This window comes from Ruditapes philippinarum, unplaced genomic scaffold (assembly GCF_026571515.1).
Source record: "Ruditapes philippinarum isolate M1 unplaced genomic scaffold, ASM2657151v2 ctg2981_1_1_1_1, whole genome shotgun sequence".
NCBI classification, from domain to species: domain Eukaryota; kingdom Metazoa; phylum Mollusca; class Bivalvia; order Venerida; family Veneridae; genus Ruditapes; species Ruditapes philippinarum.
In genome coordinates, this window is record NW_026852951.1 from 84,302 (window position 1) to 107,443 (window position 23,142).

Here is a 23,142-nt window from a genome sequence, read left to right on the forward strand (position 1 = left end):
TAGGATTTCTTATAACCTTATGCTATATGATAGGTACTCATTCCCCTAAACTAGTGATAAAAGACGTGAACACGCTTCTTAAATTTTAGTGTTAAACACTGTTGATAATATTTACACAAAATCATGCATTCAACGTTTATCTTTTTTTTGTTGAATGTTGTTCAAAGGAAAATCATTCAAGACAGTTTTCTCTTGGCTTTAGTATAATACCAAACTTTGGTTGAATTTTATGTAAACTAATAGAGGGTGTGACGTTTGACATTTAAAATGTTAACATAAATCGTCTTTAATTTCGGTGTTGAAACAATATTTTATTGTGAAAAAGTACACCCTATTAAATTTCAAAATAACATGGTTATGATATTAAAATGACATTGTGCCTATTTTGTCATGGTCAAGTTATGCTGAATTGACTTTATGTTTCAAATAATTGACTGAAAAAAGGTTATTGACCTACAGCTGATATTTTAAAATGTTTAGGATAAAATATAAGTATGCCTAAAATATAAAAAGACTGTCCCAAACTTTTTATAAATTGAACATTTTGGGTAATTTCCAATGGCATTGATTTATCGTTCATAAATGGAAAGTACATTATAAAATTGAAAGGAATTATGGCAAGATGTAAACTTATTTGACTTTCACCTGTTCACTCATTATAATCAAAGCCTTGGATGGGCAGTAGAATTTATGTCCAACAAAAAGCTTAAACCATTATTATTGGAGTTTGGGAATTTAGTATGTTTTTGGCCAATAAAGATATTTTATTAGTAAATATTCCATGAAATCTATTAATTGTTTCAAATCTTTTTACAGCTCAGTTAAGTATATTAGTATAAGTACCTATTTTAAATAAGCGCTTCACACAGTTGTAAGAAAGACAGTCAAGGACTGACCAGGATGGGTGGTGTGAAATGCTGCAAATTGAAAAATATAGCTCGAACCTATGTACAATTGTGGCAACCTATGTACAATTGTGGGGTAAAAAATTTGGCCAATTTCTAACACGTTAATATTGCATGCTATTCTAATGACAATAGCTGCTAAGCATACTAAAATGTAATAGCAGTGTTCTGCCTTGTCGAAGATATGATGCATTAAATTGTTGCTAGTTTTCTATACCGCATGGAGCGTAAGTGTTTACATCATGCGATTTAAAAACAAATGGAAACCTGATTAATGTAACATTATTAAACATGTTGGTTGAATTGGAAGGATTCGAACCCATAGAGTGCAATTGGAAATATCTGCCCTCAGAGTCATGCAGGTCTCACGATCATGATGGTCACTATTGTATTGGCATGGTTCGCACGGGCCTTGAAAAGTCCTTGAATTTGGTTTCAACCTTGAAAAGTCCTTGAATTCAGGGTTGCCTTGAAAAAACACTAAAATTGTCCTTGAATTTCAGTAAACCCCCTTGAATTTTGGTAAAATGCCTTGAAAATCCAAAAGGGTATAAAACCTGTCGCTGTAAAGGTCAGGCAAATTTTCCGCTACAAATCGGACATGTGAACGAAGGCAGCCCGATCGAGTGCGCCCATTTGGATCTGTTTTAGTAGTGTTTAGCCAGCGTTACGGTTTTGGCACGGATTTTAACAAGCACTTTGGTATGACGTCATCGCAAATTGTGTACAAAATGTCAGTTTCCATTGCGAAGTAAAAAAATGGGAAAATACACTAAGAAATGTACGTTTCAGCTCAAATGGCTTCATCAATACAGTTGGGTAAAACAAGTTATACAAGACCCACGAAAAGCACAATGTACCATGTGTATGAAAACCATCGATTTGTCGCAAATAGAGTGCATTAACATCGCATGCGAGGGGTGCAAAGCACCTAAAAAATCTAGACATCAAGTCGTCATTGACGAAGTGTGGCCTTGCATTTGTCAGACAGGAAGGAACTATAATTGTCAAAACTGAAAATTGCAGTAGATCTGATTCAAATAATAACATTGTGCCATCCCAATCCACAACGGAAACTGTGCATGACATGACAATACCACCCCCACCCACTTATAGTAATCAAGAAAATGTCCCCTGTGTGTCCAGTAATCAAGCAGGAATATCTCCGTTCATTTCAAAGGCTGATACAAAAAAGGCTGAAGTTATGTGGACATTACACACAATTTGTAATCACCTATATGTTACAGTTTTGGTGTTCATATATTCTACTGACTGTGCTGATTTTCTAAATATAGTCACTGTTTTGCAATTCTAGTCATTTGAACCTTAAATTGAAATACACATGTTTTATTTACATGTTTTATATCACAGATATGGTTGTAAAAGTATAATTTTGAATAAGATCAATTGCAATAAAAATGTATATCACAGATATGGTTGTAAAAGTATAATTTTAAATAAGATCAATCGGGAAAAAAATGCCTTGAAAATGACAATTTTACCTTGAAAAGTCCTTGAATTTTGATTTGAGAATTTGGTATGAACCATGTATTGGGCATATGTTTTCGGCGTGTTGGTTGGTGGCTGCCCCCGGGGCCCCCTCGCCCACTTTGCGGCCCACCAACCTTTCAAAACCATAATATTGAAAATTGGTGAAAAAACGTTGGAGTTATGGAGTTCATATTAAGAGGAGTGCTGAAAAATGTGCAGCGAGTTGCATACCTTTACTAAATATGTATATATAAATCTTTTTTTTTATTTTTTGTGGGAAATGAAGGTAATTGAATTAAAAGCATATACCAAATATTAAAACATGTCTCAAATGAAAAATACTGCAGTTTACATGGTTTTGGGGGGTGGGAGGGTTGTGGGGTGGGTGGCGGATCAGCGCGCCGAACACCTATGGCATAGGGTGGTTCAGGAAATGTATAATTGAAAAGCTAATGTGTTGATGCATAATTTATAGTTCAGTTGATTGAATGCACTTATTGTATACATGTATCTAGCACATATTTGAAGCAGTTTGAACGTTATTGCTAAATTAATATCTCGAAAAAATGCACTGTCAAATGTAGCTAAAAATGCTTCAGCGAACAGGTTTTATAGTTCTGCTTGACCTGTTCGCTGAAGCCAATCCCGTAGCGAAAGTCAACCAGAGCTGTGACATATTTATGTCATGCTTTAATTCAATCAATTTCCGATACCTGCACAAAAGCTATACACATACGGGTACATCAATCTTTTTTGCACATTTCAGACTAAGTTTTTGAACAAAGAAGGTTTGATCGAGTGAATAATACCTCAATGTTTATCTGCGCGTTAACATTTCGTCAAATTCGCTGCCATTGCTGTCCTATCACGTGACTTTCGAGACTTTATGTTCGGATACCTTCGCGTGACCTTTGGTGACCCGTGACCTAAAAGCTATTTTTAATTTTAAACATGGCTTTGCAATTACGAATGACGGCGTATTTAATCAATAACAGACACCTTACCAACATACAAACTGGGTTCATATTGATGTGAGTGATGAATTATAAATAATTGTTTACGTTTGTATAAAAAAATATGCACTGACCTTACAAAAATAAAAATATATGTCAGTTAAAGCGGTAGTGCTGAGGAACTCTAATTACATCTGTCATTTTTTACGGAAAATGATGAGTTCTAATTATAATTATTATAATTATTTATGGAAATTGGGTTCCATTTCCGGTAATTTATGCAACATGGCTTCTGAAGATAATGTGTCATGCATCATTTCTTCGCAAATTAATGCGTCTTGATCATTTCTTTTATGTATGTGTCCGCAGATACAGTGGCTGCGTCAATTTGATCTTTGAGGTTTAGTTATGGGATTTGTACATCGGTGAGCCGATTATGTCTTCGCAATATTAAAAACGTAGCATGTATGGCAATTTTCCCCACAGGTTATGGGAAAAGTGCATGCTACATTCTGCCTCCCTTAATAATGAATAATATACATGGCAAATATTACCATTCAATTGTGGTTTCACCCCTTAGGTCACTAATGGCTGACCAGGTGCGGCTGCTATCTAGTATGGGTGTAAGTGCAGTTATTGTTGGCCCAGACACCAGTGTGGAATCTTGAAAAAAAAGGTTTGTGAAGTGGTGCACTTATGCACTTACATATATTCACATTATTTTAGCCAGCTAGTTGTAGAAATATAAAAACTGTTTAATGGTATGGAAAGGTATTTTTCATGTTTTAGATATATAATAAGTAACTTTAATAAGAAGCATACATATGCTGCCTTTTTATTCAGAGACTTTCAGTATGATGCTTTGTATATTTCGAGTTATGACTATATTTTATTTCAATTCAGGATTGGAGGATGGATCTTACACAGTTGTGTTCCTTTCTCCAGAGATTCTAGACAGCATTGACAAGTGGAGGTTCTTCCTGGAGAGCTCTGCCTATACTGATGCAGAAGCTATGCTTGCAGTAGATGAAGCTCATCTGTTACATTCATGGTAAGTGAAATTTAATGGCAAAAATGTAGTGGTGCAAGAAATGCTCTCACTGTCACATGTTTCAAAAATGTAGATGCACTATCTTATACTGTGAATTTTATAATTTTTTTCAGATTAAATTGAAACATGGCATTGACTTTTAATAATCTATCTGTATGATTTTGAATAAGAAATTGTAACAAATGATAACAATATGTTTTTTGGTCTCAAAAGTAACTTGATTGGGGATTCAATACTATTTAAAATTAAAAGCTCTAAGACTGCTGAACTGGTATCATTGTAATATATTCTACAATTCTCATTTTTTTATATATTAATTACACATCATGAATGTGTTTTAGGGGAGAGGAGTTCAGACCAGCTTTCCGCAGAATAGTAGAGCTGCGCAGTTTCTTCAGTGGTGCACCAGTATTGGTACTATCAGCAACATGTACAAGTACAGTGCGCCAATCTCTTCTACAAAAACTACAACTGTCATCAGACATTGATGTGGAATGGGAGGTTCCCAACAGGTAATAAACAGCATTAGATAATGAAATTTCATAAATTTATTGTGAAAGCAAAATAACAACAACAATAGTATATTCAAAATATAAAATAAAGAGTTAAAATTGTCTGCATATTCAACATGATCTTCTGATTTTGAATATAAGGGCTTCTATTGCAAAGCATTAAAGTGTTAAACTATTGCAAAGCATTAAAGTGTTAAAGTTATCCCTTTACATTTCTTTTACTTGAATATGCAGTACAAGTGTAAATACAATTCACATTTTCAAGGCCAAACATACATCTACATATCAAGAGTGAAGCAGGGATGGATTTAACAGCCATGCAATGGTGTTTTGATGAAGTCAAAAGTAAGGGTCTGGCAGTGGAAAAAGCAGTAATATATGTAAAGTATGTACAATCATAAAAGAATTTTGTTTGTTTTGATTGAGGAAATAAATTTTGATCCATAAGAATAAAATTAGAACGCTGCAGAGCATTTACAACTTCAGAAAAACAAAATAAGAATCACTTTATATTTACTGTTTTATAATACTGTTATTGAGATAGAAAAGAATGCCATATTAATACAAATCATCCACATATTGTTATTCATTGATTCGATAACATTTTCCAACACAAAAAATTTTTATATAAAAAATCCATGCTGTACTAATTGTATTAAATATCTGTCATCTTTCAATTTTCAGTGGTATAACTCAGATGTCCCGATTGGCGATTGACATTATGGGGGAACTCGGACAGTCTGCATATGTTGGAAATGAGAAAATATTCAAGATGTACCATTCCGGAATGTCTAGGGCAGATCTTGATGGAATTTTAGCAAGCTTTGCTGACCCTGAATCAAAAAGCAGGTTTCTAATTGCCACAATTGCATTTGGGATTGGAATTAACATTCCAGACATTCGTTTCATTATGCATTGGGGTGCTCCCAAGACAGTGGAAGATTATTGGCAAGAGGTTGGTAGGGCAGGACGAGATGGAAAACCAGCACAGGCTAAAATGTATGCCACAAAGGTATCTTTAATAAACTGTTCAAAAGAAATACAGGGCCTTGTGAAAACTGACAGCTGTTACCGTCAATACATATTGGATTTATTGTCTTTTACTCAGATATTTAAGGCACCAACCAAATTGTTCAATAATGACAGAAAATGTGAACAATGCAATTGTCCTGTTTGCTCATGTTGCTCAAACTGCAAGAGACAGTGCCCATGTTATTTTACAATCAGTTAGAGACTATTATAACTGATATTTTGTAATATCAAATTTAAGAATAAAACAGTTTGTTTAAGGACTAGATTGTTAAGTTTGAAAATTGGAGGAAATTTTTATACAGCAAATGATCAAAAATTGTTTTTCAATCATTTATCATACTCCTATACATGTAGATCACAATGTCATAGTTTTCATACAATAGTTCATATTGCACAGCAATTGTTCTATTTACATAGAAGCCTCTCTGTGTCAAGTTTGACTCCATATTTCACCAGTCTGTCTTTCAACTTTGAGGGACTCTTGAGAGGAATGTGATGCACAAAATGTTCATAAGCACTATGGTGTCGTCCAGGCACATGCTGAAAAAGGCATTCTCCTTTGTATACCTTTACAAACTTGTTTAAGTCCCGTTTGTGTGACACATGGACAGACTTTGATCGTCCAATGTATTTGTCTACCACCTGACTCATGAACTTCTCTTCCAGCCCTTTTCCAATGGTTCCAGAAATTAGGCTGCACCTTTGGACTGCTGAGTCTGTATACTGACCCTTGATTCTTTTCAAGTTGGCTGAAAGAAAATGAATACATGTCAAACTAAGTACAAAACTGAAATAGGTTGACATTGTTACTGTTTATCTATGCTAAATCATTAAAATATTATTATTTCATTAGTACAAAGCCACATTTCTTATAAAATTCTAATATAAAACACATACATTTTTTCATGTAGACATAATTATTTATTCAGCTGTTCCACTGAATGATAATAAACAAATTCCTACATTGAATATTTGGATTAAAAATTATTGTCCAATTGTATTTGTTTGGTTGTGGACATTTCAATTTAAACTATAAATACAAATGAAGACTCACTTTTGAATTCATTATTCAAGAATTCATTGATCAGGTCAAGAGGTATGTTGCAACCCGCTTCACCTCTCAGATTTGCAGTGCTGTTCCATATCAAATTTTCTGCTATGCGCTTGGGCATCCAACCATTTACAGCTGTTATAAATTAGAGGATATTTTGAAATATGTATTAATTTTACAAAACATATCATCCTTAATTTTTTTTTCCAAGTATCAACATCTTAAAAGTGAAAATGTCAAAAATCCTTTTACATGCTATAAATAGGGTATAAATAACCTGGATAATTTAGTCATATTATAGATAATCAGGCAAATGGTCAGATAGATTATAATCTGTACAATCACATTATTAAATTTCTGTATTTAAAAGAGGAAAACACCTTAAAGATATGTGCACTTACAAGCTAAAAGCCTAAACGCCAGTGTAAGGTATTTATAATGACCATGCTCCCAGAAATCCAGGATATTCAACTTTCAAAGACTGATCATGGCCCTTCCATCGTTTTCCCTTTCAGCATCCCTTTCTGTCATATGCATTAGACCTCGCCATAATACATTCATTGCGTATGCCTGTTTGTGGTCTATTTCCTTTGATGTCCTGCATGACTCCGAACAATACCATATCCCTGTAGTAAAATTATTACTATATGTGAGCCGCGCCATGACAAAACCAACATAGTGGGTTTGTGACCAGCATGGATCCAGACCAGCCTGCGCATCCGGGCAGTCTGATCAGGATCCATGCTGTTCTCTATCAGTTTTTCTACTTGTTATAGGGTTGGTAAGCGAACAGCATGGATCTTGGTCTGGATCAATGCTGGTCGCAAACACATTATGTTGGTTTTGTCATGACACGGCTCATATAGTTTTGTGTGTGTGTGTGTTTTCAAAATTGAAAGTCACAAAGTTAAAATGAATCGATATCACATAATTGTAAAATTGATAATAGTACTGTTATACTAACTTTGATTCTCTTTCAATCCCACACAAACAGAGTGGAACCATTCACGCTGAATGCAGTCACTCCTCGAGGCACACTGTATCCATCTCCAGTCTGTGTTGTCTAACTGCCTTCCACAGCAGTATGCACTTAGACCTTTAGCCTGGCAGTCAGACGAACACCACCAATCATCCTCCTCAGCTCCCCCAGAAACATCAACACAGTCTTTATGAAACCATCTGGTTTCACAGTGTACAGTGCTTGAGCACTCAATCCATTCAGCTCCTCCTGATATTTACAAAATAAATGCGTTAAAGCAGCATGCCTCCACATTCCGACTAAATTTTGTGAAGTGAACAAAGAAAATCACTATACAATGCAAATGAAACTTATAACCAATGTAAATTACCACAAATAGGTCAGAATATGCAAAAATAGCCCTTACTACATTAGTAACACAGTATAAATAATAACTGGTGCACATGTAGGTACTTTAAACTGTTTGGTAATTGTTTTGTAAGAACTTTTAGGACAAACAAAAGGTATTAACTGATTTTTATTCAATATGTATGACTTACCATCTTCTTCATTACAGATACATGTGTAATTCCTATCATCATCTACACTAGCCATGTACTCATTTACTTGGGGCCTTATAAATTGTACTATCTCCCTTGTCAATGTGGAAACCTCATCCGAGGAAGTTAACAGTTGTTTAAGCTCCCCACTTGGTCTTAGCTGAGCGGCAAGGAGCAGGATGTGACCCTCAGTGACAAAGTCCATGAAATTTGTGAGATGGTTCATGCAGTCTGATGCTTTCTTTTTCACATTTCTATGTCCAAATACATTTTTTATTTGAGTCAGTGTACCCTTGTCACATGCCCCTTTGCCAAATAGAGTATCCAATGTCACCTGCCAAAATGATGATAAATTATTATGTTTCATTCCTAGTTTGATATTTGACTTAGTACCATTTGATATCAAAGTCTGCAACATTTGCAAATAAGATAATGATAACATGATACTTATACTATAGTTGTTTGTATCATTGACCTAAAAATTATAGTAATAAATATACAGTGAAACAGGAAAAAACTAGAAATGTGTCATCATGCCACGGATGCCCCCGCATGCAGCCAAAATTTCAGATGTTATAATATTTAGTTCCAAATTTGCTTGCACAAATTATTGTTTTCATTTTAAGTTCAAAGCCCTTAAAACTTTTCAACGTTTACACAAACCATTTTCATACAATGTTCAAGGCACTGAAATTATTCAGTCTTAACCTTTTGAAAATAGCATATTTCATATTTGTAGCCAAAATAATGGCTACATACATTTCCACAAAAGTATGAGTGCTGAAACTGAAAGTTCAAATTTTTTCCAATATTCAAGAAAGATAAGTTTGTCCAAAATCATTGAACCATGACCAAATTCAAACTTAAACTGCTTATTCCTAAGATGTATCTATATTATTTTCAAAGTGAAAGGGACATAACTCTGCCAAAAAATCATCGAACCATGACCAAATTCCAACTTGACCTGCCCATTCCTTTGACATATCCATATGTCAAATTTGAGTTGAATATGTAACACTGTTGGGTAGATAATGAACAGAAACTGTAAATTTCATATTATTTTCAAAAGTGAAAGGGGCATTACTCTGCAAAAATCATTGAACCATGACCAAATTCGAACTTGGCCTGGGCATTCCAAAAACATATCCATATGTGAAATTTGAGTTGAATGTGTTGTACTGTTGGGGAGATAATAAACAGAAACTGAAAATTTCATATTATTTTCAAAGTAAAAGGAGCATAACTCTGCCAAAAATCATCTAACCATGACTAAATTCAAACTTGACCTGTATTTTCTCATGACATATCCATATGTCAAATTTGAGTTGAATGTGTTGTACCGTTGGGGAGATAATGAACGGAAACTGAAAATTTCATATTATTTTCAAAGTAAAAGGGGCATAACTCTGCCAAAAATCATCGAACCATGACCAAATTCGAACTTGACCTGTATTTTCTCATGACATATCCATATGTCAAATTTGGTTTGAATGTGTTGTACCGTTGGGGAGATAATGAACGGAAACTGAAAATTTCATATTATTTTCAAAGTAAAAGGGGCATAACTCTGCCAAAAATCATCGAACCATGACCAAATTCGAACTTGACCTGTATTTTCTCATGACATATCCATATCCCAAATTTGAGTTGAATATGTGCAACCGTTACTAAGATAATGAACGGAAACTGATGATGACGGAATGACAGAATGACGGAAGGACGGAACAGGGTAACACTATATGCCCCGGCCATTACATGGCGGGGGCATAAAAAGACACATTAAAACAGAACTATCATGATTGGTGGCTTGAAGATACAGGGTAATGTACAATGCTCAATTAATAATTATCAGTATTGGGGTTTTAAGTTATTTGCATGACATTACCTGCAGTAAAATAACTCGTTTATGAAAGTTCTGTGGCCTTGGGATAAGTCCCTCTAGACGGTCTTCAGGAAGAGTTGATGATGACATGGCTATCTTTCCCTCCACCATTCTCTCTACTGACAGCTGATCATCAATGGCAGATTACTGGCCAGGGTTTACCATATTCATCTTTCGGGGTGTAGCGATGAAGGTTCTTCATGATCTCTATAACACCCTTACAAGTTGAAGGATTTTCCTTAATAACTCCAAGGTTTACCTGTACAAAGAACAGTTATTACAAATGAAACAATAAACTTGCTGCAAGTTGAGATGTATTTCAAATAACATAAAATGTACATCATTTAATTTCAATATTTATAACATTTTGTATGGAATGATGGTGCCACCATAGTTAACACATTTTAGGTGATATTATCAAAATATATTGTTTTATGAACTTACTACTTGGCTTTTCCCAGCAGATTCATTTGAAAACTTATGGGATATGTGTTGTTCTACTGGAAGATCAAGGTCAAGGACATTTGTCAATATTCTCTGTACAATAACCTCCATTCTGGTCTGTAATTGCTTCCAGTCATCATCACTTGGTAGGAAATTCTGTCAGAATATATATATATATGAATATTATGAATATAAAATTAAAAAAAAATTATGTAACTTATATATATACTGTGACAAGCATAAAATATTACATTAGCAATACAGCAGTATGGTCATTGGAATACATTTTCTCTCATAAAAATCATTATGATATTGAATAATTTTACCTTCAAATCAATAGATCCAGCTGTTACTGTCTCTTCCCAATTACAAGGTAATGATGTCAAGTTTACTCTGTCAAGTGTTGCGAAACAGTTTGCCCACAAAAGCATCTTGTTACCACTGTGACGGCTCTGATGCCGTGCCACTGACATCTTCTGAACATTGTCCCAACACAAGGAGTATCCAAGAATTTCTAAGATATAATATTTTAAACCTTTTTAATATTAGTGCATAGTGCCTGGTAAACATCTAAGTTTTAATGGTATAACTTTGAAAATTGAATGAATTTAAAATTGATAAATTCCTTTTTTTTTTTCAACTCAATTAATTAAAATAAAATAGTATTTTGCAAAAGACAATTACATGAATGTATATCAGAGTGAATGACTTGATAAGTTATTTAATTAAATAACACATTGAATGAATAATTAAATGTTAAGAATAATATCATGCACATAAAAAACTTATTTAAAGAAAACATGCATGTATTCCTAAAAAATGTAAACATGCCTTTGATTAATTTGAAACATTTCCATATTTATTTTGATAAATAAATTAGAATTCAAAATAATTCAATATTGGAATGCTGATGTAAGAAACAAATCATTTAAATTCACATTTTGGCCAACTGAATGCTGATTTTTCTATGAGAAAATGTTTAATAGTTATTCATTAATAATTGAATATATTTAAAGCTGTACCATTTTTTTCAAAAATGTCAGGGAAGGGAACAAAGTCTTGTTCATCATCTGACTCTGAGTACAGGATGGTATCCTCCATTACCATAGAGAGGTCTTCTATTGCCTGTTCTTCATCTTGGTCTTCATCAGTATCTGATGGCTCAACTTCACTTTCACTGAGTGATGACCAACCACTCTCTTCATTCCTTGTGTCTGGCACAGGTGATGGCAGGACATGAAGAACATTCTTTAAAAAAATTATATTTAAATATACTGTACTTTAATGTTCTTGGCTACTAAAACTAATACATATGAACATGTATGTTATACAAAATAGGAAACAGTTATAATCCAGTGATATATGTACAGTCGAAACTGTACTAACGGTCACCTCTTATCGGCGGTCACCTGACCTTAACGGCCATTTTGTGACGCTCCCGACAAAAACCACTCTATTTTATACATCTGTTCAATGGTCACCTGCTGTCCGCGATCAACGGTCACCTAAAATGCTTCCCGAATCTTAAAGTCGGTCATCTTAAGCGGTCAGCCAGGTGAAACGGCCAGGCAATCTTCTGCGGACAGCCAGGTGAAACGGCCAGGCAATCTTCTGCCATTTATTTTTAAAGATGACACGTGTCACGGATTAACAAAAGCTACTTGTCAGGTGCTAGATATTTACACAAACCACAACATTTCAAGAAGTTTGCATAATTGCTCATCCGTGTCGTAATTACAAACGTTTGGAACGTCTCAACGCACTTGCAATTCGTTCTTTTGAGTTACTGTACGCTAGTTTTTTATTTTTCAATTTACCGATTTAAAGAAAAAAAAGAAAGAAGAAAAAAAATGCATTGTCGATGGCAGAAAGAAATTTCAGTTTATCCCGATTCAGATAAATTTTGTGCGTACATGGTACTTACCAAAGACATGAAAATGAATTACATCGCCGATTGTCTAAATTCCTCAGTAATAAATTCATAAAAACACTTGCTCCATGTGTGAAAAAAAAATTGCAAAAATAAAATGAGGTCACTGTTAAATCACACCCATTAAGTTTACACACTAGATGGCCTCTAAGAGGTAACTAGCGGTCTCTTCAAAGGAATCTTTGATGTTTACAAACCTGTAGCCCTGCTGTTTCAATCCGAAACATCAAAGGAAGTGCCGACACTTAGATGACGTGTACACAATATTCTATTTATCAAAAGTTAGAAAAAGAAACTGTCATACTTTTTTTTGTGAAAAAAATATTACGCATTTAAAATTATTGTGCAAGAAGATATTTTTATGGGATAAATAGTTTCAATTATTGACATAATAAATCGTGAGTGCATTTGTTTATCTGTGTTACATTCATGTAAAGCTTTATGTTGGAAGGATTGTGTACATGTTAAACCATTAAAAGCATACGTTTGTAAATGGTTAAAAACTGATGATGATGATGATGAATCAGACTGGTTTATTTATACTTAAATCAGATTTATTTTACAAAGAAATGCATAATTTATTTGGATAAAAACTGGATCCTCCATTCAGCAGCCACCTGTCTTAAGCAGCCAAAATGACTGCATCCCTTGGCTGGCTGCTTAAGACAGTTTCGACTGTAAATTAAAAAAACAACAAAAAAACTATATAATACATGACTCTCAGTTTTAATAAATCTTAATATGTCTGCACTTTTATTTTTTTTTTAAAGCAATCTTTCTTAATTTCATATATTACCTCTTCAATATTTTGTTTCCATTCTTTAACTTTATTGTCGTAATCCTGCCCTAAACGGTCAACTAATTGTCTGGTTGTGTTGACACTCATACAAAGTCCAAACTTATGGAACCATCTGAACATCTGCAATAGTTATTTTTCCAATGAAAATTAACATGACTAACACAGCTACAAGAACATTGGACAGTCAGTCCTTGCATTTCATCTGACATACTTCATTTATACAAAATGTGCCTCATCATTTTATAGAGAAAATTTTTAGAAATTGTCTAAAATGTTTACTTGTGTATAGGAATTTCATTTAAATCATTTTGACTGCTCAATTTATCTGATGTTTTTGAGCTATTGTTACATTTTTTATAAAATTAAATTTTAGCATACCTTGTGATTACAGCCAGATCGAAACATTTGAATTGAAATGATCTGCTGAATAAATTTGAACTGGGATGGGAATCTGTGGTGTAGAATCACTCCCACAAGGAGACCAAATGCTGGAACAAGCGGGCCAATCAGTTTCCTAAACTGTAACATAGTAAAATGAGTACAATGTGAGAGCTAAAAAATCAACAAATGAATATGCAACAAATATAATTCAGTGCATATGTACTATATAGATATCAAACATAAATTAGGCACAGAGGAGATTGTTTTAATGTATGGCATTTGCCTTGTTATTATTGATCCAAATTAACCTATTAACTTAATGAAAATTTCATTACATCATAAATGAAGTCATTCTATAGATAAAACAAAGAAGCATGATAGACAATGAAGTAAGTCTGAAATAACACTAATATTATTTATAATTATACATACAGTACTTGTTTTATCTTTTAAGATTTTATCTAAAATTGCAAATAATAATTTGTTATGTACCATGAAATCTTGTCCTTAGTTCGTTTTGTGGTGATAACTGACCTCAACAATGATGTTAGAAATGGAAGGCCTGTGTCAACATCGTTTAAAAAACCTTCCCATGAAAATTTATCAATGCTCTCAAGTGTGAGGATTTGTCTTAATGATGTTATCTTTTTAGAGAATGCCCTGACCTCATCCTGGACACACAGACCAATGACCTTTTTAATATCACCATTTGCCTTCTTACACATCATCATAGTTCGTATTGCTGAATCATAGTTGGTATTTTGAACTTGTCTCACAATAGTGTCTATTAATGAAGTATGTTTGGGCTGAAATGAGTAAAATAATTGGTATCTTAAAGCATTTTGATAGTTAATACAAATAGAATGAACTTAAATATTCATAAGAAAAGCTTTTAAATTTTCTTTGTTTCCTCTCATAAACCCATGCCATTTTTTTTTTAGTAAAAAAGTGAACAATCACAACCTAATTAACATCATATATGCAGGACTTCTATATAAATACTTCTCAAAAAATATATAAATCAAAGAATAGGTTAATCAAGACCAGGCTTAATCAATTCCAGAAGATAATGTGTCAGGCTTAATTCATTAATTATGATACAGATAGCAAGACATTTTACCTTCACTGTTTTGGGTGTACTACATGTAGCTTTCCTTGGAGAAAAACACATCCGTTTGGCAATAGGGGATGGTGAAAAAGAAACCGAAGAAACCGAAGATATGTTTGAACATATTTCGTTTCTAAAAACCCCAGAATCTGAAAGCTTCCTTTTCTGTGTTGAAAGTTCTTTTTTATTTTTGCTAACTTTTTCTGAAAGCACCGTCAGTTTACTGATCTTGTTAAAACAATCACCACATACATTTTTCCCTGGTGTCACAGTTACATTTAAAAATTTCTTCACTCCTTCAACTAAGGAGAGCTGTGAAATTCCATGTCCATGTAATTTGGAGCTTACACTTCTTGCTCTTTTAAGTGAGCAGCCACAAGCCCTGCACTGCTCCATGACAGCAAAAACTGTCTACATGTATTTCTCAGTTTTTTAGCAATAAAACAAAATTATGAAGTAAAAACACTTATAAATATCAAGAAATAAGACAAAAGTCACCAGTAAAATAAAACACATGGAAATTGGTTAAAAAACCATGAAGATTTATGTAAATTTTCTTTCCATTGATAAGCACATGTTTTCTGCTTAAATAACAACATGAGTACTAAAAATAGTAAAATTCTATAAATAGTACATTTTTCGTTACTAAAAATAGATGCAAAAATTACCCAAAATTTGAAATCTCACGAGATTTCATTTGAAAGCAGACTCCATATTGGGAAACAAATTCTATTTATTTTCCTTAAGGTGCATCAAATGTCAGCCATATTGTTTTGTTGAAAATTTTAGGTCAAAAATTCAAACTTTAAACTGAAGTATTCTGAGGTACATTTGAAAAGGAAAGTGTTGAGGCATTAATCCTTTACCTATAAAGAAGCTGTTACATTGCCTAAAAAGAAAAAAGAAAATTGAAATAAAAGCAAAAGCCTTACCTGAATCAGTTTGCAGCACATGTAACTTGTATGTCAAAATAAAGTTCCTTCCAATGATAAATATGTGATATGATGAATGAAAACTTTTAAAGTAACATCTATTTTAGTGACACTGAATCTCCATTACCTGAAAAAATTATTTATCAATTGAAAATTTATATTCCAATAAGGCCAGTAAACACAGCATTATCTAAGTCCAATGTTTACATAGCATGTACACAAAAGTAGTGCAAGGTTAAGTATGGTGTACTATTATGGACATGGCTTACTGATAAAAAAATTTACTGCAATAATCCATAAGATAAGCAGGATAATATTTCTTCTTGTAATAATTCATTAAAATGAATTGAAACATGACCTTCTTGCAAAATTAATTAAACATAAAAAGCATAAATTCAGAAACTGTAAATTATTATATAGGATTAATTATTCATTGAAAGCTGTTGTAATATGATGTTAATATTTAAAAGATATTATGCATAATGTTATTTAAATATTTTTTTAAATCAATTTTTAATATATAAAACATACAGTACATGGTATAATGTAAATTGGAAGAGAAATAAAGTATACCATTACAAATCTATGAAAATTAAGGTGCCTTCATTATAGTCTTTGATCAAAGAATCTACTTCATATGACGCGTCTTCGCCTTCATATAGCACCTCATATACTGCATCAGGATTTCCGTCTTTTCCAGAAGAAACAGAAAGCACGGTGCCTTTGTACCAATTCAGAGAGCCGTCTGATTCTGTCCACTGGTGGTTGATTCTCCTCCCAAGGAATTTTAATTTTCTCAAACGTGTTGATCTGCAAATTTGTATAAAAAATATTAATTATCCCTTTCAAATACATGTTGAAGGCACTTAAAATCTGAAATAAATATTTATATTTTGGCCATTTTAAACTTAAAATAAAGTTGCAAGTTAAATTTGCTCATTTATTTGGATGTTATGCAAAATTAATGTTTAAAAATAGTGAACAAAAGTTAATTTGAGAACAATTTACAGTTTGTTATAGTGTATAAAGGCAATAATATAAGTTTATAACCATCATGATAGGAAAGGATTGCATGTAATGCACAATATTTTGTCAACATTTGTGTTACTGTACACAGTGAAAAAGTGCACAAACATAAATTAATATAACAGCTTCATTCAAAAATTATAAAATTCAAATAAGGGTATATTGAAAATTCTAAACATCATTAAAAATTTAAAAATACTTCTTTATACATGTATACAGTGCAATCTAAACATTAATACTGCTAGATACCAACTGAACTTAAAAAGTTCATTTCAATATTGTAAGAAACAAAATTACCTGTTACTTAAGACCACCTGCCTTTAAAGAACACTTTCATGTTTTCTCCATATTGGTATTTCCTGAACAAATTTACAGCTGTCAAAAGAGTGCACATTGGTAATATTTCCTATTTAACAGAATTCTTTAAAGATCTTAACTATTTATAGTTATATATACATTAAAATAAATCACCTTTTACTTGATTGTGTTGGTGTTGGTATTAATGGGGTTGCAATGTAAATATCTGTGTCTGTCTTAATCTGAGTATGCAAGTCTTTTTGGTCCAATTTGTCACCTTCACTTCTCTTAGAGGTTTTTTTCTCTGATCTCTTGCATGACGTACCACAAAACTGTAAAATATAAAAATGTAGGATTAGGCAAAAGATACAGGTTCAATTAATATATATTTATTATTATAAATGGTAAGTTATTACATAGGATGATATATATGTAAGCACATGTAAATATGGTGAAAGAAACCAAAACATTAATAGTATAAGAAATTAGTAGTACATTTATTGGGAACATACCCATGGCAATTCAGGTTTTCTTATTCCAGATAGAGTACCAGGGCTCGACACTAACGATGGTCCGTTAGCCCGAGGCTACCAATTTTCCCCAAGGACTACCCGAGTTTCCAAGCTGGGTATCCCGTCGGGCTTCTCAAAATTTCAGTGACCTGATGTCTCTAAATTCACTAAAATAATTAATAAAATAACATTTTTTTAGGCTATGATTCAAAACGAAAGATAAATTCATCTTAGGCCTAAAAAAAAAAATTGTTTTGTTCGGGTCACCCGACCCTACCTAATAATATGCGCCGACCCTACCGTTTTTTTCGTGTCCAAAAAAAAAAAAAAAAAAAAAATCCATGAAAATACCGTATTATTGAGGTACTCAATGAGCAGTGTGAAGGGCAATTCAGGCGAGAATTTAGCTGTGTATATTTCCATTTCGCTCTCCCAATTGATCAAAGAGAAGTCAACATCGCCGATAAAATCTAATTCCCAAAGAGTAATTACTTGCCGATGTAAAGAGCAGAGATTGTATCCGCCCATATGACGACTGCTGATTATCATTATCCAATCAGAGCATCGCTATATACTACCCTTCTACTTGTATGCAAAGCGATAGACCGCCTACTCTAAACAGTAAATAATGAGAGCATCGGCCCGAAACGGGTATATTTTGTGAGTTTAATACGGGATTTGGCGATAATTATAGATTAATTTTTTTTCCGATCATCTAAACACGTGCAATCTTCCCTAATTGATATACACGCGGTGTTTAACAGAAGTAAAGGCGATGTGCAATGGGTTTTTCACATCTATCACAAAACTGTTAGTCAATTCGCAAAAATCTTATTATGATTGGTATGTTGTAGACAGTGAGGGTGTTTAGCATTGTTATCTTTGTAGCAATGCCAAATTTGACACAGCTTGTACGCACGTGGGCACAACATCCTAAAACTACGAATCATGATCGGCATGCGACATATCGGTCGTATATCATGTGCTCATGTATATAACAACAAAATTTGTCAGGAAGGAAGTGTTCTTATTGTTTCAATATATATATTTGTTTTAATGTCATAAATTTGACGCTCAGATTAAGATTTATTAACATTGTAAATTTCAAAAAGCATTATTTATAAAGATATTACCGAGTTTAACATTTCATGAAAATAAAGGGAGGTAATTAGAAATTTATTTTCTATAATTTCTCAGTCGAATTATTCAATAAGAAATGAATGTATATAATTTTAGTGATCAAATATAATGTGCACAAATGTTTGCAGTACATATTTTACATATTCTTCGATATTTGAAAATTGTTTTATAAGCATAATTATATGCACATAAATCAGACAATACAACATAAAAGATCATATAGGGGCCTCCGTGGCCGAGTGGTTAAAGTCGCTGACTTGAGATCACAGGTCCCTCACCACTGTGGGTTCGATCCTCACTCGGGTCGAAATCTTTCATGTGAGGAAGCCATCCAGCTGGCTTACGGAAGGTCGGTGGTTCTACCCAGGTGCCCGCTCGTGCCTGAAATAATGCCCGGAGGGGCACCTGGGGTCTTCCTCCACCAATAAAGCTGGAAAAAAAAATCGACGAAAAATCTCGGCGGGACGCTCTAGGATGACCCGACTTGAGTGTACGGTCGCCCATATGGGCTTTCCGGCGGCGACCTTAAATAAACGCATTAAAAAAAAAAAAAGATCATAAAAAAAAATTCTGTAAACAGAACAGGATAGGCAGATTTTATTAATCATTATCCTATGCAACTTTATCTGGAAAGTAAAGATATAAAGTTAATTTATTAATCATAGTTTTCTTACACATTATTATCAAAAATAGCTGATAAATAGATTGTGTTTCTATTCTAGTTAAAGGATATATAGCCTTGCATGTTAATGCAAGCCATGCATGTTAATGCATACACATTGGGATGTTTCCCTTCTGCCAATTTTTCACGAGGAAGTCACTTCTCCCTAAAATTTCCCCCCAGGATGAGCCCTGGGTACGGTACAGGTTTTATCGCCCCTCTTAGTTACAAAATGGCGGATCACATCGTCAATATTTGTAAAACGGCGTGTGATCTTCACCAGAAGAATGCTGAGAGTTTAAGACTGTTACACCTGAAATGTCTTTTGAAAACATAGAAGGGATGTATTTGTGCCACCGGGAGGGATGTCAGAAATTTCCATATCTAAATTTCAATATACTGGTGAAAAAAAAAAAAAAAAAAAAAAAAAAAAAATCCGACCTACCCTACCTATTCCTTGAGAGCATGTTACCCTAACAAAACAATTTTTTTTTTTAGGCCTTACTAGTAAATAATTAGCCGTTAGGTCACTAGTGTCAGTCACAGCAGACGCATAATAGATTCTATTTAATCTTTATAAAGTTGCGAAAAGTGAAACCGGAAGTCCAACTTAATTGCCGATTTTTCCAGCCTACTTCAATAGAATTCTTTGTCTATTAAACATTTCAATGAAAATATTTGCTTATATAGGAACCTTTTCAAGGGTTTTAACTTAAAAGAATATGATTTGTTGATTGATGTAAATCACACTGACAATGATAACCAAAATAAACGTGTTGTCTGAAATAGATCTAATTTCGGATATAATTTATTCGGACATGAAATTATTGATTGGGAAAAAATCTCTTTATAAAAAAAGAGAAGAAAAATGTTTAAATCTCTTTAAAAAAGAGAAAAGAAATATTCTAAAGTATTTGTAATTGTCTTTGCCATAACTTCACAATGTTGTCAGCATTTCTTAATCATGTACAAGCAAATGTAAGCAATAATGCCAATACATGTATATGAAGAAAACAATTGTTAACAAATACTAATACCCTAGGCATAAAAAACTAAGGCAATATCACGGTGATAGGGCGATTACCACAACTTTTCCGCGCAACGTCAAAATATCATCCTTCTGACCGAGACACCGTATATTTCTGGACAAAATATTAATGGTGGGATAAACAAATTCCAGGTAATAGCTTACAAAATATCTTACTGCTGGACATTGCAAGATTATTCCAATTGTTTAAGTATTCCATCGAATTTTTGAGACAATTTATCGTTAATCTAGCACAATACAATTCACAAAAAACACATACTTCGAAGAAATAGTGTTTGCAAAAGATCTTGTGTACCTCCACATGACTCGTACTTGTCACAAAAACATGTATTATAACGACAATGTCTTTGTTCTATGATCTAACGAGCTTGTATATTTATTATGGTTAACCCTAAGTTCAAGTTCCATACAAAATTGTGTGTTTCTATCGTAAATTTCAGGGAATATATGTTTAAAAAAGGCCTACTGAGCCGAATATTGGAGCACCGTACAACACTGAATTCAAACACCGCATTCTTTTTCCGTTAGACTGATAAATACTGGCACCGTCTTCTTTTGAATTATACAATCTTCTTACAAATATGTTTTAAATTTATTTGATGAAAGATTGTTTACTTGCTGTTATGTTATGTTATGTTGCTGTTATCATACGTTATGTTATGGAAAATTTCTTAAGGTCTGATCTGCGTTAATACTACCAGTTAGATCAGTGCAATGGTATCTATATATACATAAGGATGTATTTTCCTTTTCGAACTTATTCAAACTGATAAACCCCACATGGAAAGATTGAAGTTCTTGCCAGACTATACCATCTAACAACATCGAGAAACAAAAGGAATAAAATATTTGTTAATGGGAATTTCTCATTGCATACTAATTTGATCAAGTTGCAAAAGTCATAACATAAATTTTCATGGTGTAGTTTTTGCAGGAACCCGGGCAATATTTCCATAATCTCTTCAGTCATGGTCTCCAATGTGCTTTTATTAAACAAACTTTTGCGAAAGTTTGACTTCATATTCTTTTTCTAATGTGGTGCGTTAAGCATATCGTCCTGAAATACAGGGAGGCGCTGATCCATTGGCGTACTGCTGATATTAGAAGACTTAGTTGGGCGCCCAGTTGCTGCAGTATCTTCTGGAAGTATATGCAGCTTTGCAAATTTCGCACGTTGCTTTGGCTTGTTCAGATATAGGTTTGAACGTCTTCTTTTCTGAAAGCAAACATTAATATCAAAAATAAACGGTGCTAAAAAAACAGAAAAATGCGGTGATTTTAAGGAGGAAGAATGCGGTGTCCTAATCTTATGATTGACAAAGTTGTGCGGTGCCTTAAAATACACACGTGGAAACATAAAAATCATACCAAATACATGTATACAAAAAACGGGTTATTTATGTATTGTAACTTGTTCATACGACAACAATGTACATATTTATATTGTATTTTGGCCAGTTATATGAACTGAACGGACTAGAAATACGTTATATTTCGTAATCAAAGCAAGATTTTTTTCAGTATGCCCTAAATGTTTTCACTATCCTGACTTAATTAATGAAGCATTTTGTATGTAGTAAGGATAGATAAGTTTCAAATTAAATGGCACATTCGATGAAAAAGAAAAAATGATGATTTTACCTTGTTTTGAGCAAATTATCTGCTGTTTTCATCTCGGTTACAGACTTGCTGTCCATTTTGTACCACAGAAATATACGGTGTCTCGGACAGAAGTAAGATATTTTGACGTTGCGCGGAAAAGTTGTGGTAATCGCCCTATCACCGTGAATATAGTTTGATTAAATGGCTTTACATTTCTAATTTTGTGTTTAAATCAGGAGCAACAGATATTAATCTAATGTCCCTATTTAAATCTTCTGACAGTTAAATAACTGAATTACTAGCACTAGTAAAAGTTTGTTATTCTGATATTTTGTTGTTTTATGTCTGACAAAATAAGTTTGTAGAATAAATCAATTAGAGTAAAGACAAACATATTTTGTTCTTGTCCAAGCTTTTTACTTCTGTTTTGAATTTAAAAACACATCTAAAAGGTCATACATTATCTATACCTGAAAGTAGATTTGTATTAAGCTCTATTGAAATATTTTTTTTATACAAAAGCCAGGTATTACATAAATTTAAAACTGACATACTTATTTAGCTCATATTGCCAATATATTCTCCCCTTCCCTATAAGCTGTCAATAATATAAGCTGAGCTGATTGCCTAGCAATTTTATTTGCAACACACCTTAGTAATTCCTGGCTAGAACCCTTTCAAAACCTATTGACTTGTGTGTCACACTGCCATATTTTATAACAAAAATATTTTTAAAAAAATGTTGATGATGACTTTGAAGAGCTCAGAGGCTAGCCGGAACCTACATCTCATGCAGAGTAAAGCTTACAAACTTTTAAAAGATCTTATATGATTTATCTATTGGTGATTTTTTCCAATAAATTTGAA

At 33.2% G+C, this 23,142-nt stretch overlaps 3 protein-coding genes and 1 long non-coding RNA gene across 5 annotated transcripts; 1 reads left to right on the forward strand and 3 right to left on the reverse strand.

The window, feature by feature from the left end:
- Positions 1-4,047: 4,047 nt before the first annotated feature.
- LOC132729056 (uncharacterized) lies at positions 4,048-6,143 on the forward strand. The gene is made up of 4 exons (XM_060714798.1): positions 4,048-4,400; positions 4,742-4,912; positions 5,178-5,297; positions 5,597-6,143. Exons 1-4 carry the CDS (start codon positions 4,174-4,176, stop codon positions 6,141-6,143), a joined length of 1,065 nt encoding a protein of 354 aa, XP_060570781.1. The 5' UTR covers positions 4,048-4,173.
- On the reverse strand, positions 5,931-10,525 carry LOC132729082 (uncharacterized). Its single transcript, XM_060714828.1, has 5 exons — positions 10,399-10,525; positions 8,514-8,847; positions 7,960-8,223; positions 6,999-7,130; positions 5,931-6,693 (listed from the first exon to the last, which is right to left on the reverse strand). The coding sequence occupies exons 1-5, from the start codon at positions 10,504-10,506 to the stop codon at positions 6,350-6,352; spliced, it is 1,182 nt and encodes a 393-aa protein (XP_060570811.1). The 5' UTR covers positions 10,507-10,525; the 3' UTR covers positions 5,931-6,349.
- LOC132729065 (uncharacterized) lies at positions 10,515-14,096 on the reverse strand. The gene is made up of 6 exons (XM_060714811.1): positions 13,947-14,096; positions 13,566-13,688; positions 11,862-12,087; positions 11,166-11,353; positions 10,840-10,995; positions 10,515-10,654 (listed from the first exon to the last, which is right to left on the reverse strand). The coding sequence occupies exons 1-6, from the start codon at positions 14,094-14,096 to the stop codon at positions 10,529-10,531; spliced, it is 969 nt and encodes a 322-aa protein (XP_060570794.1). The 3' UTR covers positions 10,515-10,528.
- Positions 14,097-14,420: 324 nt separating this feature from the next.
- Positions 14,421-18,503, reverse strand: LOC132729093 (uncharacterized). 2 transcript variants are annotated; one of them, XR_009625566.1, is made up of 5 exons: positions 17,825-18,503; positions 17,487-17,644; positions 16,563-16,799; positions 15,070-16,116; positions 14,421-14,755 (listed from the first exon to the last, which is right to left on the reverse strand). It is a non-coding gene; the product is annotated as an uncharacterized LOC132729093 (long non-coding RNA). The 2 variants fall into 2 exon arrangements; XR_009625568.1 differs by having other exon boundaries at positions 14,425-14,755; positions 15,990-16,116; positions 17,825-18,024.
- Positions 18,504-23,142: the final 4,639 nt, after the last annotated feature.